The 14,135-nt window shown below is 38.9% G+C and overlaps 2 protein-coding genes across 7 annotated transcripts in view; both read left to right on the top strand.

Annotated features, from left to right (window-relative positions):
* The window catches only part of prrc2b (proline-rich coiled-coil 2B), a 66,713-nt gene extending 59,350 nt beyond the window's left edge, over positions 1-7,363 (top strand). For all 4 annotated transcript variants that reach the window (XM_052036870.1, XM_052036872.1, XM_052036869.1 and 1 more), the window contains exons 32-33: positions 526-744; positions 2,094-7,363. In XM_052036870.1, the coding sequence (XP_051892830.1) occupies positions 526-744; positions 2,094-2,291 (417 nt within the window). In that variant the 3' untranslated portion in view covers positions 2,292-7,363. The remainder of the gene's footprint in view (positions 1-525; positions 745-2,093) is intronic.
* A 5,624-nt stretch (positions 7,364-12,987) lies between these two features.
* The window catches only part of pomt1 (protein-O-mannosyltransferase 1), a 34,229-nt gene continuing 33,081 nt past the window's right edge, over positions 12,988-14,135 (top strand). Inside the window, exon 1 of one of the 3 annotated variants that reach the window (XM_052036907.1) lies at positions 12,988-13,282. Coding sequence is in view for 1 of the 3 variants with exons in the window: in XM_052036906.1 (XP_051892866.1) it covers positions 13,859-13,878 (20 nt within the window). In the remaining 2 variants the exon portion in view is untranslated. Of the gene's footprint in view, positions 13,425-13,748; positions 13,879-14,135 lie in introns of those variants that run through there. The other 2 variants (XM_052036908.1, XM_052036906.1) reach the window with 2 other exon arrangements.

Here is a 14,135-nt window from a genome sequence, read left to right as displayed (position 1 = left end):
AGATTGTGGCTGATCTTTAACTCAATAGAACTCGCCTGCACTAACCCCATTATCTCTGATTTCCTTAATATCGAAACATCTGTTGATCTGTGGCTTGAATACACTCAGAAACTGAGCCTCCATAGCTCTCTTAGATAGAAAATTCCAAAGATCTGGTTGAAAAAAATTTCTTCTCGTCATGGTCCTGAATAGCCGACCCAATACTTTGAGATGACAATAGCTGGTTCTTGACTCCCCAGCTAGGGGGAAGCATCAAATCTGCATCTACCCTGTTAAGCTCTTTAAAAATTTGTTTCAATGAGATCACCTCCCGTTGTTTTAAACTCTAGAGAGCTTAGGCCCAGCCTGCTTAATCTGTCCTCTAATGGCAAACATTACAAACCTGCCATCCCAGGAATCAATTATGGTTATGCACAATTATATTTTACCTTAAGAAATACTTTATTTAGTAAATTGTTCGTATCTAACATGAACCACTTACAAACAATTAATTTTTATTTGTTCCCCCTCCCCCCCATCTCTCAGATGCCACCTCCACCCCAGGGCAACATGATCATGCACATGAGGCCTCCCAGTGTAGGAACATATCCTACTCCAATTCAGCGTCCTGTAATGCAAATGAACAAAGGGCCCATTGCACCTCCTATCACAGTACGTCCGCCTCGAATGCACAACCCCAGTCGAGAGAATTCAGTGCCAGCAATTCGAGCTTGCAACTCTGAAAGAGGAGAAGAAGATATCAAGGTGAGCAAATCTAAATGATGCAAAGACACCAAAAACTTTCTGCTTCCTGTCTCGTACTACTTTCTCACAAAAGGAAAGTCCCTCTTTTGGGTGTCTGTTTACTTCAGTTTTCTACTCTGTTCAGATAAATAGTTGTATTTTACAATGGCCATGCTGAAGTAAGCAGCTTGGATAGTGTTGTTTGCAGATTATGTTATAAATGGTGATAAATAAGAACCGTGTATAATGAGTTCCTTCCTGGTTGGAGAAAGTTGACTTAAAGCTCTTCACTGAGCTTCATAGGAAGAAATTAGTGTGAGTGGCACAATAAGAACATAAGCAGGAGTAGGCCATTCAGCTCCTGTGCTTGCTCTGCCATTCAGTAAGATCATGGCTGATCTTTATCTCAGCAACATCTTCCTGCACTAACCCCCATATCCCTTGATTCCCTTAATATTTAAAAATCTATTGATCTGTGTCATCAATACTGTGCTTCCACTCGGGTAGTGAATTACAAAGTTTCACCAACATCTGAAGAAATTGCTTCTCATCTCTCCTGAACATCCAACCCCATATTTTGCAACTGTGACTCCTGGTTCAGGACACCCCAGCCAGGATTACCATCCAGGAGGGGAAACATAAAGCTCTGTATCTAGTTTGTCAAGCCTGTAAAAATTGATAAACGAGATACAGAGCCCCTCATGTGATATAGCCTCTCACTTTTCTAAAATAAAGAAATTATTGGACTAACCTGCATAATCTTCCCTCTTACAACTTGCCTTCTATCCCAGGAATCAATATGACAAACCTTAGTTGCAAACCGTCCAAACTCTCCCAAAATTGCTCTTTTTTGAGGCTGCAGTATCAAAAGGCCCACATTCAGCTATGGTTCATTGGGAATCATGCTACTTTCATTGAGAATGAATTATTTATTCACTGCCATGATAGAAAAAGATGATTGCACAGGCTGTCCCTGGGTTACGAATACCCAACTTAAGGACTGACGACGTACAAATAAGATACTATAAAATTCAAAAGTTTGACCTATGTACATAAGTTCATTTCTATGAACAGCAGAACTAATTTCCTCTGTCTCCACTTTTAGTAATTGTTCTTATCAGTCTTAAGTGCTTTTGATGCCATTCATTATGATGACCATATCAGGTGTTTTTTGTGTAGTTTCCAACTTGGGGACAAAATTGACTTATGGATATCTGTAAAAACAGAACCTGTTCGTTACCCGGGGACAGATGAAGGATAGTGTGATTCTAAAGAGAGAATTTCTGGTTCAAAGCCGTATTTGTGTCAATCCTATTGTGGATAGTCTGCTGTATAATGAAAATACTAAGAGTCTTAATTTATTTTCATAGGCTAAACAGCGGGCAGAGGTGCTACAGTTGACCCAAAAATTCTTTGAACAGCATCAGCAGGGGAAGCTTGCTAACCTGGCCCAGAAGGTAGAACCAGCCACTTCTAATGCTGACCACGGAGAAGAAAGCTCAACCTTAAACGTATCAAACATTCAGGACCCAGCTAGCGAGGCTGTGACACAGGAAAGAGCTCTTTGAACTGGACCAGTTGAACACCATGGCATTAATGCAGAAGATGGGGAAGCATAAGGATCCCCTACAGTTTAAAATAAAATGATATATATCTAAATATATATATATAAAAATCAGAAAGGACCCGGGATATCTGGAATGCTAAGACTTCATTTTTTTTTTAAAAATGCTGTTTCATTTGCTGCTCAGTCTTGAAAAGCAGAGAGTAAAACTGATACCAGTGCAAGGTAATGTGAACTTGAGGTTTTTGTACTTCTTATTAGAGGATAATTATTAATTCAGTATCCACAGTTGAATTCAGGATATGTACCCAACTTGGGCAAGAGTATCCATTTGAAACGGTGCAGGATGGCTGCATAGAAGAATTGTACTGAGTTCTGGTTGTTGACATGTGCTAGTTTCCTTTCTTATACAGTAAATTGCACCTGACGTCACGGCTTTACAGCATGGTGCATCAGCTAACTTCTAGTCATTGGTTCTTTTGTGAATGGGGGACAAAAATCAGAAGTTTGGAATATGTAAATTATTTCTGTGACATACATGCAGAAAAACATAGTTGTACAATGTCACTTGATAATCCATTCATATTTATTTTGGCCGTGTACTGAAAAATCAGGTTGACCAAGATGTTGTCCATTTCAACTTTGTGATTTTCATAATGACTGAAAGGTGCAATTCCCACAGTAGTAGTTTGGAATAAGTCAAATTTTCCATTAGTTCAAGACTGCAGCACAATATTAAATAGTTCTAAGTTACATTCACGGAGGAATTTTACTTGGAGAAATGGCAGTTGTTGAATGCAGTTTTATTAGTTGCTTGATGGCTTATTTCACTTCATGGTGTTTAACTGTTTCTTTACACAGCAAGTGCCACAAATGTGTAGAAGTAAGGATACACTATTGAAATCCTATACAAATACAAAAATCAATAGTACATTTTTTTTCCTTAAACACTTAAATGGTTTGTTAATTATTTGCAACTGAAGCTGGCTGGCAACTTTGATGATGTCATTTTTTTGTAGAGTTTTACTGTTTAGATTTCACTTCTTGCAGCATATTTTGTCCATTACAATTGAGAATGGGTTATGACCAGTGCTGTATTTCCAATATAGCTAATTGAACCATTTGAATTGGACATTAGCACGCACATCTTACTGCCCAAAATATAAATCCTTCTTATCCAGCACTGTAGTGTCTGTAAGTGCTAAATGTTGAGGAGAAAAGTTATTGATTCTGCAAAGTGAGAGTCCTTTCCTGGAGGAGCATGACACCAAATAAGGAATAGGTACTCATTTGTTAAAAAATAGTACCATGCTTTTAAGTCATGACCTGTATAGTGCATGTGGATAAATATAATAAATAAATGTGCATATGTATTCATGCGCATTGCAATAACTTAGTAACTTTGGCATCAGTGTTGATGGACTACTGCAGACAGTCCTGTAAGGCTGAACTATCCTTGCCTTTGGTATTTAGAATACTGCACTCCACTGTACATAGTTCACTAGTATACAAGTACATCATGAATTTTGGCCTCCATTTCTCTGTAATGGACTGAATTCCCTTGATAAGATGTGCATTTTGAATCCAAGGATTTCAATTTTACAGTATACATTCTGGTAAATAATCTCTGGTGACATTCACCCTCTATTATGTTGATCAAATCTGGGTGGAAGGATTTAATTCAGCTTATTTGCAGTCATCAGTTATGGTAGTACATACTGGTCTGTTTGGCACTATTGCAGGGTTTGAGTTAGCACTGTAACTGTGATAATACTGAATATATGATGTATGTGGCTCATTTCAACTGATCCCTGACTGCTGGGCTCACTTCATTAACATTCTGATTGCCAATGAACTGGTCTAGACAACTATGAGTACATGTGTGTAATTAAATAACCCAGATTAGTATCTTTGTTGAAAGATTGGTTGTCAAGAAAAAGATCTCCAAGTTATTGTGTCTCACACTGAATATGTCCTCTTATTGAGCGCCAGAGCAGTTTTTCTGCATCTCCACTGTAGATCTCTTAACTGAATTAAGCTTCTCAATCCAGGTTGTTTGCTTGAACATAAGAGGGTATAACAAAGGTCATCATAATTGTTAACATTTCTACTCTGATGGGAGTTTTCAATTCATATTTTTGGTATCACTTTTATACATTTGATTATAATTTTAAAATTTCAGGAAAGATCAGGATTTAATCAGGAGTCTCACTAAAAATCATCCTGTGGGGTGGGGGGGGGGTTGGTCAGCTCTCATTTTAAAGTAGTCATTAGTCTTAATGCAGGGCTAGTTTAAAAACAAAATCATCTTGATATTTTTATTGTGTAGTGTAACCTCGGCATCCCAAAACATTGTGTGAATTTGAAAGGAATCCAACGGTGTAGATTAATGTTTTACAAAGTTGTGGCATTCAGGATCATTTCAGTTGTCTACAGATGATGGATTTAGAATTTTCTGTTTGTATGTAATTTGTGGGAGAATTGGGGGAAGATAAGAGATAATCATGTGATTGGGAGCATCTGAAAAGAGATGTGGTATAGTTTTTTTTTAAAGACTATTATTCAATTCCAGTAACTGAATGTAAGTTACAACGGACACAGTTTTAATCCTGGCCTTTCTTGAGTGGCAGAGGAATGGAATCACTTGAGTTGTTCTCCCATTTTTGTAAAGCATTTTTGTCAAGTGTATGCACTCGAATAACTCTAACCTGTCAATGCAGTTACCAGTTTTTAAACTTCTAAAATTTTACACCAGTTTTCCAATGTTTATTTACCTTGAGAACCACATGCTGAAATGAAGTGTGGCAGAATAATCAGTACCAAGGAGAAAGTAACTGGAGGTACCATTTTACTGTAGTTTTTCCATTTACTTTGGTAGAAAAGTGACTCACTGTTTACTTTGATATGCCTTGCATAGTTGAATTTCAAGAAAAAGACAACACAACATTTGGGAAGGGAATTAGAGGGATGTGGTTGACAACTATTATTGAAGAACCTAAGCTATTCAATTAGCTTCTATAGGAAAATAATATTCTGTAAATTGCTCACCATCAGGTATTTATGTAGCATTATGATTCTTTGTAAAGGTACCTGCACTTTAAGAGATTCAAGTCCACAACCTGAGAAATAGAATTGTCCTCATCTTGTTTTGTAGCTTCAGAAAGTAGCAATACATCATGGTGATCTTTGCCTCAGCAGCTGAACGAAAGCTCTCTGTGCTGGCAGAAAGTTCAAGTTTTGATGGGAGAAAGAGGATATACTAATGGATTGTTTATTGGTAAGGTGTCTGAAATGCTAAAGCTCCCCATGATGACTATGGTAAAGCTCACGTTCATTTATTCAAGATGTGCTTATAATCTGAGTGCACTATTTGTTTTCTTTCCTCCTCGTGCCAAGAAATGAAGCCGCATGCAAACCAAGGTGAGTTTCCAAGGTGTTAGGTGATGGGCAGATCTGGAACTTGGATCCTTGTGACTGTCTAGCTGGCTATCTGGTTTTCTGTTGTCTTTCACTAGTATTTTAATCCATTTACAACACAATTGTGGTGTTCCGTAATTTTAAGCACTACTCATGGGCTTATTTTCTTGAACACTGTAAGGACATGCAACACTGCTTAAGACCTGACCCCTGAGCTTCTGCAGCTGTAACCCAAATTGCCACCTGGTGGATGATTCTCCTTCCCATCAACCCACTATTGTCTAGTGCTTCTGTATGATTATTATAGGCAAGAAGCCTATAGTTCTCAGTTTTTGTTTTGCAGGAATGTTTGCCCCAATTCAACACAGCAGACAGATTCAACAAAGGAGACTGGTTTCCTTTATATACTAAATGAGATACCCTCATTAAAGATCAACAATTTTGCTATAAAAATAGATAATCCCTGTAATGCATTTCTCAGAACACATGTAATCAGTGAAGCAGTCCCACTGGTGAGTTCTTCCTCTGAATCAATGGTCTCCTGAACACTACATTATTTAATATGTACTGATGTGTTGAAACGTACCAGCATTGGGTATGTTTTACAGTGATCAATTATTTATATATTGTCTTGACAACTCTGTGTAATGGTGGGGCCAAAAGACCCGTGCACGTTTTCAGAAATCTGTTGACTTTTAAATAATCCATTTGCAAATGTTCGCTTGAGTTTCTTGTTCTCAAGCATCTGACATAAATATTGTACAGCATTTGGTAGTTATTTACATGTTTTTAATTGTAGTTTTGATTGTATAATGTACAGTGGCTCATTTAACAAGAGGCAGTGATGCTGTAGTTTTGAATTTGAAGAAAAACCTATCCAGGAATATCTTGAGGGTCCAGTTGTCAAGATTTATGGAAGAAATTCCCTCAAGTTGCCTGAATTTTATTGTTAAATCGTCATCTGCATTGCACATGTTCAGCATGATTTTAATTGATGCAGATTCACTTTCAACTTTGTCATTGTTTGTCCCTGCTATGGAGCTGATTATTTTACTTTGTCAATTGATTGAGTTTATATTTTTTGGTCAAAAATGTGTGTTCAGCTTGGGAGGGAGAAATGTACTAAAGCTAATGCCTTTTATGTTCATAACTAATAAAATTCATATCAAAACCTGTCATGGGGACGGGGGGAATTGGAGGCTTTTTTTTACATCATGGTTTCAAGTGTGTTTTTGAGTAAATATACTTTTTCTGAACCACACAACTCAATATCTTTTTATATTTTTTTAATAAATGTTACACTTCTATTCCAAGAAGAGTTAAAAGCTCTGAAAGGGTTACCTTAAACACATTTACCATTATATTTTTTTTGTTTATAACCAGAAACGTGCATAATAGTCTTTTGGCCTTATCTGTTGTGTTTTTGTGTAGATTTGATATTTGAAAGGGCAGATAGTGGATATGTTGTGTACACTGAGGAGTTATTTATTAATGAGGCTGAACTGGTTGGGTGGGTGTTAGCCTCTGGTTTACAGTTCAGTACCTATTGTTTGTCCTTTCAAATATGTGATTTGTAATAGCTCTTTCCATATGAAAGGATCTGGTTTATTTAAATAAAGCAGCTGATGCTTTTTTCACTTGACCAAATAAAGTGTTAACTTTTTTCCTTCCAGTGTGTTTGATTAAAATGGTAGTGGCTGTCAGGTATAGTTTTTAAAATCAGAAGTAACTTCAGTCATGGTCTGGCACCACAGAAACAAACTCTTTGGTCCACACAATCCATTAGGCACTCATTTACTCAAATCCCATTTTAATCTCCCCACATTCCCATCAACAACCCCCACACTCAGATTCTACCACTCACATACTCAAAGGAGCAGTTAAGTGGCCAGCTAATCTACCAACCCACAGATGAGGGATGTGGGAGAAAACTCAAATGCCCAGAGGAAACACACGCAGTGTCAGGGGAATACATGCAAACTGCACACAGGCAGCACCCAAGGTCAGTCTTGAACCTGGATTGCTGGAGCCGTGAGGCAGCAGCTGTGCCACCATGTTGCCCCAAATTTTGGGCAGCTGTTGAAAATCTTCATGGGGGAGAAGTTAAACTTCTCAAAACCTGTAGCAAAAGACTAAACAACATCTCTACCCAGGATCGAATTGAGGACTTTTCACGTGCAAGGCTAACCTGATCACTGCACTACAGGTTTAATGGATAAATGAGTTTGATGTCTACAATTTTCCAATGTCTTCAACTTGAATAAACATCCCAGGCTACTTCAAATGGGACAGGATTTTGGCAGAAGCCTGTTCTGAGGATTTTAAGCAAAGCTTTGGATAAGAATTTAAGAAAACAGTTTGTTTTGGAATGGGTTAGAAAATGGAACAACTTCTGTCACAGAATGCACAAACAGAAATTAGGACATTTGATATTTCAACAACTTGGTTTTATTCTAGATTAATCTAAATTCATTACTGAGCAAGTACTTATTTTTCGTCAATTCTATAGTGATTAAAAGCTTCAAAGGTTGCAGGTAGTTTGGGATAATGTGATAGAAAAATACAAGTTCTCTTGCATCTGATTTTCCACCTTTTTATTCCATCTTTCCTTATGACCTAGGAGGCCATTTGGCCCATTGAGTCTATGCTAAATTTCCATGAATATTGAGATTGCTCTCTGGTTTGTTTTGAAGCTGGACTACTAATCTGTTAGCTCAGGCTGTCTTAACATTGGTGGCTAGTTTAAATAGATGTGTGTCTTTTAATGATGCCTTGATTCCTTGAACAGTATTCATTTGCTACAAACAAGGCTTCCTTAGCTGTCTGGTAGTTCTTGCCATTTTGGATTACAAATTTTCTTGGTCGTTTTGACTTCTTGTGCCAAGATGTGACATGTATTAAATTTTCTGATCGCCAAGCAAGCTCTTACCAAAACTGGATTACTCTTGATGTCTTTTTTCCATTTTGTATCGTGCACAGGAGTGGGTAGAAGATATAGGTATTGAACTACATTCAAAGATTTGAGCTTGGTAGGTTAACTAAAAATAGACATATTGTGGACAATTGACATCTTACCATAAAAGTTTTCACTACCAAAGATCATCACTTTTGCAGTGAGTTATGCAGAAGAAAGGACTCATTGAGATGCAATGTCAAGTGTAAACTGCAGGTCATTTTGTACAGCACTCATCTGAGTCAAGTTCAGAGATCTGAGGGACTTCAGGATTGAAACCTGGGCTGATACAGTGCATTACTAAGGGATGCAGCACTGTCACAGCTGCTGTCTTGGATGAGGCATTGAATAGAAGCTCTCATCTCAATGTAAAAGATCGCAAAGCATTGTTTCATACAGAAGGGGAGTTATTCTTTATCTTATCCTTCAATCAATACTGTCACATTTTTTTATACCATGCTATGTGTATATTTTCTTCATCACAAAACTTACTACAATGTGGAAGATCCATTTGGTGAGAGCTTGATAATTAAGTAGTCCATGTGTCACAACTCTGTTCTGAAGAGGACAACAAAGTTTGCATCAAAGCAAAAAGAATAGTTATGAAATCCTGAAATGCACAATAGAATTGTAAGTCCTTTCTCTTTCAATTATACATTTTCTCACTGGGTTTAAATATGGTACAGTGACAAAGACTGAATTCTTTCATGCCTGTCACAGTAAATGTCTGAATCAAACTGTTTGAATTTGTACTTTATTAGACTTTCTTTGGCACAAGAAGTAAATGACCTACTGTTTATATTGGATCATATAAGACAATTTCTTTCCTGAATCAATAGTTTCCTATAAATTGGAACAAATTAAATACTTACTGTGTAAAATCCTGCTTTTTGCTGAAGAATTCAGTCATGATAAAGCTTCGCATTACAACAGCAGACTAATTATTAAAATCCTGGAAAACATGATCTCAAATTATATCCTTTGTAACAGATCCTGATGAATTGCACCTCCTTGACTTCTCTGAATCTTTTCATGTGATTTACTAATGCCTGTCTCCTATTTCCAGGATCAGTGGGAATCTCCTCTATTAAATCACTCTTACATAGATATTCACGGACAAAAGATTTCCAGCACGTTGTTACCTCTGGAAACTTTGCGTGAATGTTCTATTCTTCCTTATCTACATTCTGTCCCTGATGCTACTGATATCCAGTTTTTTTTTATTAGTTCATCAGCTCTTTGCTGTTAGATTTTCTTAGCTGATGCCCAGTCTTAGATAGGTTGCAATTGCCTTCATTTAACAATTGGGTAAACTGAAACTTCCAACTTTGGTCCCTGGCATGAAATTAGTACTCCATGAACTATTTCCAGTCAGTGCCTGTGGTGCTGGTGACCATTTGCAATCTTAAGGTATTCAAACCCATTTCCTTCATCAAAAAAGCTAGCTACTTCCACACTGGCATATTGCCCACATTTGTATCACCACATCAACGCATCATATACAAGCGGAGTCAGTCAGGTTGTTAGTGAGATCATAGCTTGTCTTTTTACCGTTCTTTGCTCCATGTCCTTCAAAACCTTTACTCAACAAATATATAGCTTTCTAGAAAATTGTATTTGATCCACATCCAACATTTTGGGGAGAGCAAGTTCCCTCCCACCATTGTAGTTATAATCTTTCCCCATTCTTACCCCTTTTTCAAAGACATTAATGCTTTTCTGGAATGATTAAAGGCCATCCTTAGTACATAGCTTTATCTGGCTCCCAAAGTAGTCTCAACAACTGAGGATTCTGAAAGTGTTCAATTTCTTTTCCAGCCACCCAGTGATGATCCTACTTTTTCTATCCCAGTCTGAATCAGACGGTCACTTGGAATTGAACAGAAATTCTGGAGGTTCTGTTCTTTAGGTTACTGCTCTGAATTCCTTTGCATAAACAGTCATTAGTTTCTATGTGCATCACAAATGTAAGTTATTCATCCTTCCATTCCATAAGTTTTTGTATTTGATCCATGATAAGTCTGAATTCTGGCCACTGGAAGGAGCATAACATTCAGGACTCAGCTGCAGATGTACTTGAACAAAAGTCCTGATATCAACTATCTGATACGCAGTCTCAATCATTTCGGAGCCTCCTTTTGCTTGGACACTTATCCTCTCTACATTTCAATACATCAAAATCTGTTGCCTCTTTCGTATCCCGTAACTGTTGCCCAACCACCCACTGCTGACTTACATTAGCCCCCTGTTGCCCACTTGGTAGCTGGTTTATTATTGTCACATGTACTGAGGTACAGTGAAAAGCTTTGTTTTGAATGCTATCTGTACAGATCATTCCAAACATAAGTATATCGAGGTGGTACAAAGGTAAAAGCAATAACAAAATGCAGAATATAGTGTTAAGTTACAGAGAAAATGCAGTGTAGGTAGACAAATAAGGTGCAAGAGCCACAACGAGGTAAACTTTAAACTTTTAGACTTTATTTATACAGCATGCTAACAGGGCCTTTTGACCCAAGGAGCCTGCGCCGCCCAATTACACCCATGTTAATCTACTAACCCGTACGTCTTTGGAATGTGGAAGGAAACTGGAGAACACAGAGGAAGCCCATGCAGTCATGGGGAGAATGTACGAACTCCTTACAGACTGCGGTGGGAATTGAACCCCGATCGCTGGTGGTGTAATGGGGTAATACTAATCACTACGCTACCGTGGCACCCCAGGTAGATTGAGAGATCAAGAGTTCACCTTTATTGCACAAGAGATCTGTTCAAGAGTCTTATAACAGCGGGATAGAAGCTGTCCTTGAGCCCGGTGGTGCATGGTTTCAAGCTTTTGTATCTTCTATCCAATGGAGGGGGGGGGGGGGCGGAGAGAATAGAGAATGAACCCCAATTGTAAAATTATTCTTATTGTATTCAAATTCCTCATGACCTTTGCCAATTATTTCCTCTAAACATCTCCAGTTCTATAATCTTCATAGAAATCTTCTTCCAGGTGTCAAATATAAATCGTCCCTCCCTCTTATTTCTCCCAGCTAAAAATCTGAAGCTGTCGGATTGTTTGTTCGTGTTGTTAAAGATGTTTAAGGCCTCAGTATCATTCCATTTATTGTGCATTCCATTTGCCATGTTTCCCCTTCCTGAATGCCTAACCTAAACACCTCTGTATTTTTTTTGTGGTGTTATCCTAATATGTATTCCTTAATCAACAAGATCACACTGTAGTTTCTAGTGCTTTCCTGATGTAAATTGGCAGCTGTAGTCCCTTACCTTAAACCTTAAGAGAACTTAATTAGCTGTGAACCTTTGGGCATTCTAAAATAGAAAATGCTTAAAATAGCACATCAGACAGCATCTGAGAAAGAAAGAGTTCAAGTTTCATGATTGAATATTATTGACTGGAACGTCAACTTTTTACTCTCTGCTGAAGCTGCCTCGTGTGCTGAGTATTTGCGGAACTTTGTTTTGTTTCAGATTTCCAACAGTTGTAGTCTTTTGCTTCATGGGTATTATAAGTTGATGAAGGATGCTTTAGCAATACAAGTCATGTAACAAATAATTGAAGTTGCAATAGGACAACCCATCCCTTGACCCTGCTTCGCTATTCAACAAGATCATGATGGTTTCCACCTCAATCATCACTTTTCTGCCCTAATCCAAATATCCAGAAATCCATTGATCTCTAATTTTGAACAGTCACTGAGCTTTCACAGCTTTCTGGGGTACAAAATTCCAAACATTCTGCACCCTTTACTCAATCTTTCCTAGGTCGCATCTGCCATACCAGGAACCGCGTTGGTGAATCTTCGCAGCACTGTCTCAATATCAGATTCAGATTATTGTCATATACACCAGCGTGCAATGAAATTCCTTGCTCGCATGGAGCTCGCAGGGTAATCAGCATACATGGTAATAATAAATACAGCGACGAATGCAAAACGACAGAATGATGCAAAGATTGTAGTGCAATCTGAATTAGTGCAAAAAGTAACGCTGGAATGACAATAACGGAATAACCCAGAGACGTAGAATAAAGAGTCCGGGAACGGTGGTGATTAGTTAAATAGACTAAAGTCGTATGTGGTACAAGATAATATTGACTGAGTGTCTCCCGGATTTGAACGCTTTAGTTTCAATGTGCAGAATGAGGGTAGACTTACTCCCGGGTCGTTCCTGAATTCGCGGTTCAGGGTGAAGCACCAACATTTCTGCTACTAATATGCAAATATTGCGTGACGTAATCACTGCCCTCACGTTGAAGGCGTCATTTCTCGGACGTAACGTGGATACGGTTGCTATGTAGCCACGCTGCGGATGATGTCAGCGCTCAGGTTTGGCCTGTGATTCCGAGTCGGCCCGGGCACCTGGGGCGGCCTGGCTCAAGGCCGGAGCTCGGACACCCCCAGCCAGTCGGTAGCGCGCAATGGAAATTGGCCGTGAATTAAAATAAAAAACTGAAGGCGGGAGCGTGAGGTGAAGTGAGCGGAGAACGAAGTGACAGCGTGGGCCGGGAGCGGGGCCAACCGGCAGGCGTCCTGTCCCACCCCGGGGAGAGCGGGGCCGAACACCCACCCTTCCTCCGCTGCGTGCGGCCGAACCCTGCCGCCTCCACTGTTCATTGAGTGAGTGTGGGGCGAAACACTTCCTGCCGTCTCTCTCCCCTCCTACGAGGCGGTGTGCAGCCAACCCTCCCTAACTAGTGTTCGGTCATTCCACCTCCCACCTTGCGACGAGGAACAAGAGCGGTGAACGTCGCTAATGCCGGTGTGTTGGAGACGTGTCGCCTTGTTTTTAATTGAATAACATTCTCAACGCACATTTGGTAGATGCTAACTCTGGTGTAGAAGTTAATCTGGAGAACTAGCCTGGCTTCTGAGTAGGGACTCGAACCTAAAACTTTTGAACTCGGTCATTCTGTATTTCCCACAGCTGAAGTAACGCGTGCTTATAGTTTCCAATTTCAATGATAATTAACTGGGCCCTGTATAACGTTGTTTATGTAACGTAAACAATTCTCCGACTAAGATTTGTTCTTTTGAGTGGAACTCACAGGTTTTAGAGTTCTTCTTTACCAAGAACTCTAACTCAGAAACTCCAGTTTCCCCCACGATGATTGTTCCAGCCAAAAGTTTGTTAATACCAACTGCATCATAAAAACCAGTGAACTACTGCAGTGATACTGAGCAGATAACTTACACATGAAGTATCTTCAACAAGGGTGAATATTAATAATCAGTATGCACTCTCTTTTCATCCCATCTCTTTATAACTCTACCCAGAAAGAAGTTGATGTTATGAATGCAATGGGGTGCATACATCAGCAGAGAATTGTGCGGTTTTATTCATTTGAGAAATAAGTGTTAGTATTCATCAGTAGTGCAATTTTATATCTGTAGACTCATTTATGAAGCAAGCAGTTGTGTATTAATTGTGGGTATGTATATGGTTGTATGGAAACTCATCTGCCTGATCAAG

This window comes from Pristis pectinata, chromosome 23 (genome assembly GCF_009764475.1).
Source record: "Pristis pectinata isolate sPriPec2 chromosome 23, sPriPec2.1.pri, whole genome shotgun sequence".
Classification (NCBI taxonomy): Eukaryota; Metazoa; Chordata; class Chondrichthyes; order Rhinopristiformes; family Pristidae; genus Pristis; species Pristis pectinata.
Note: the sequence above shows the minus strand (reverse complement) of the source record. Positions and strands in the feature narration are given on the sequence as shown.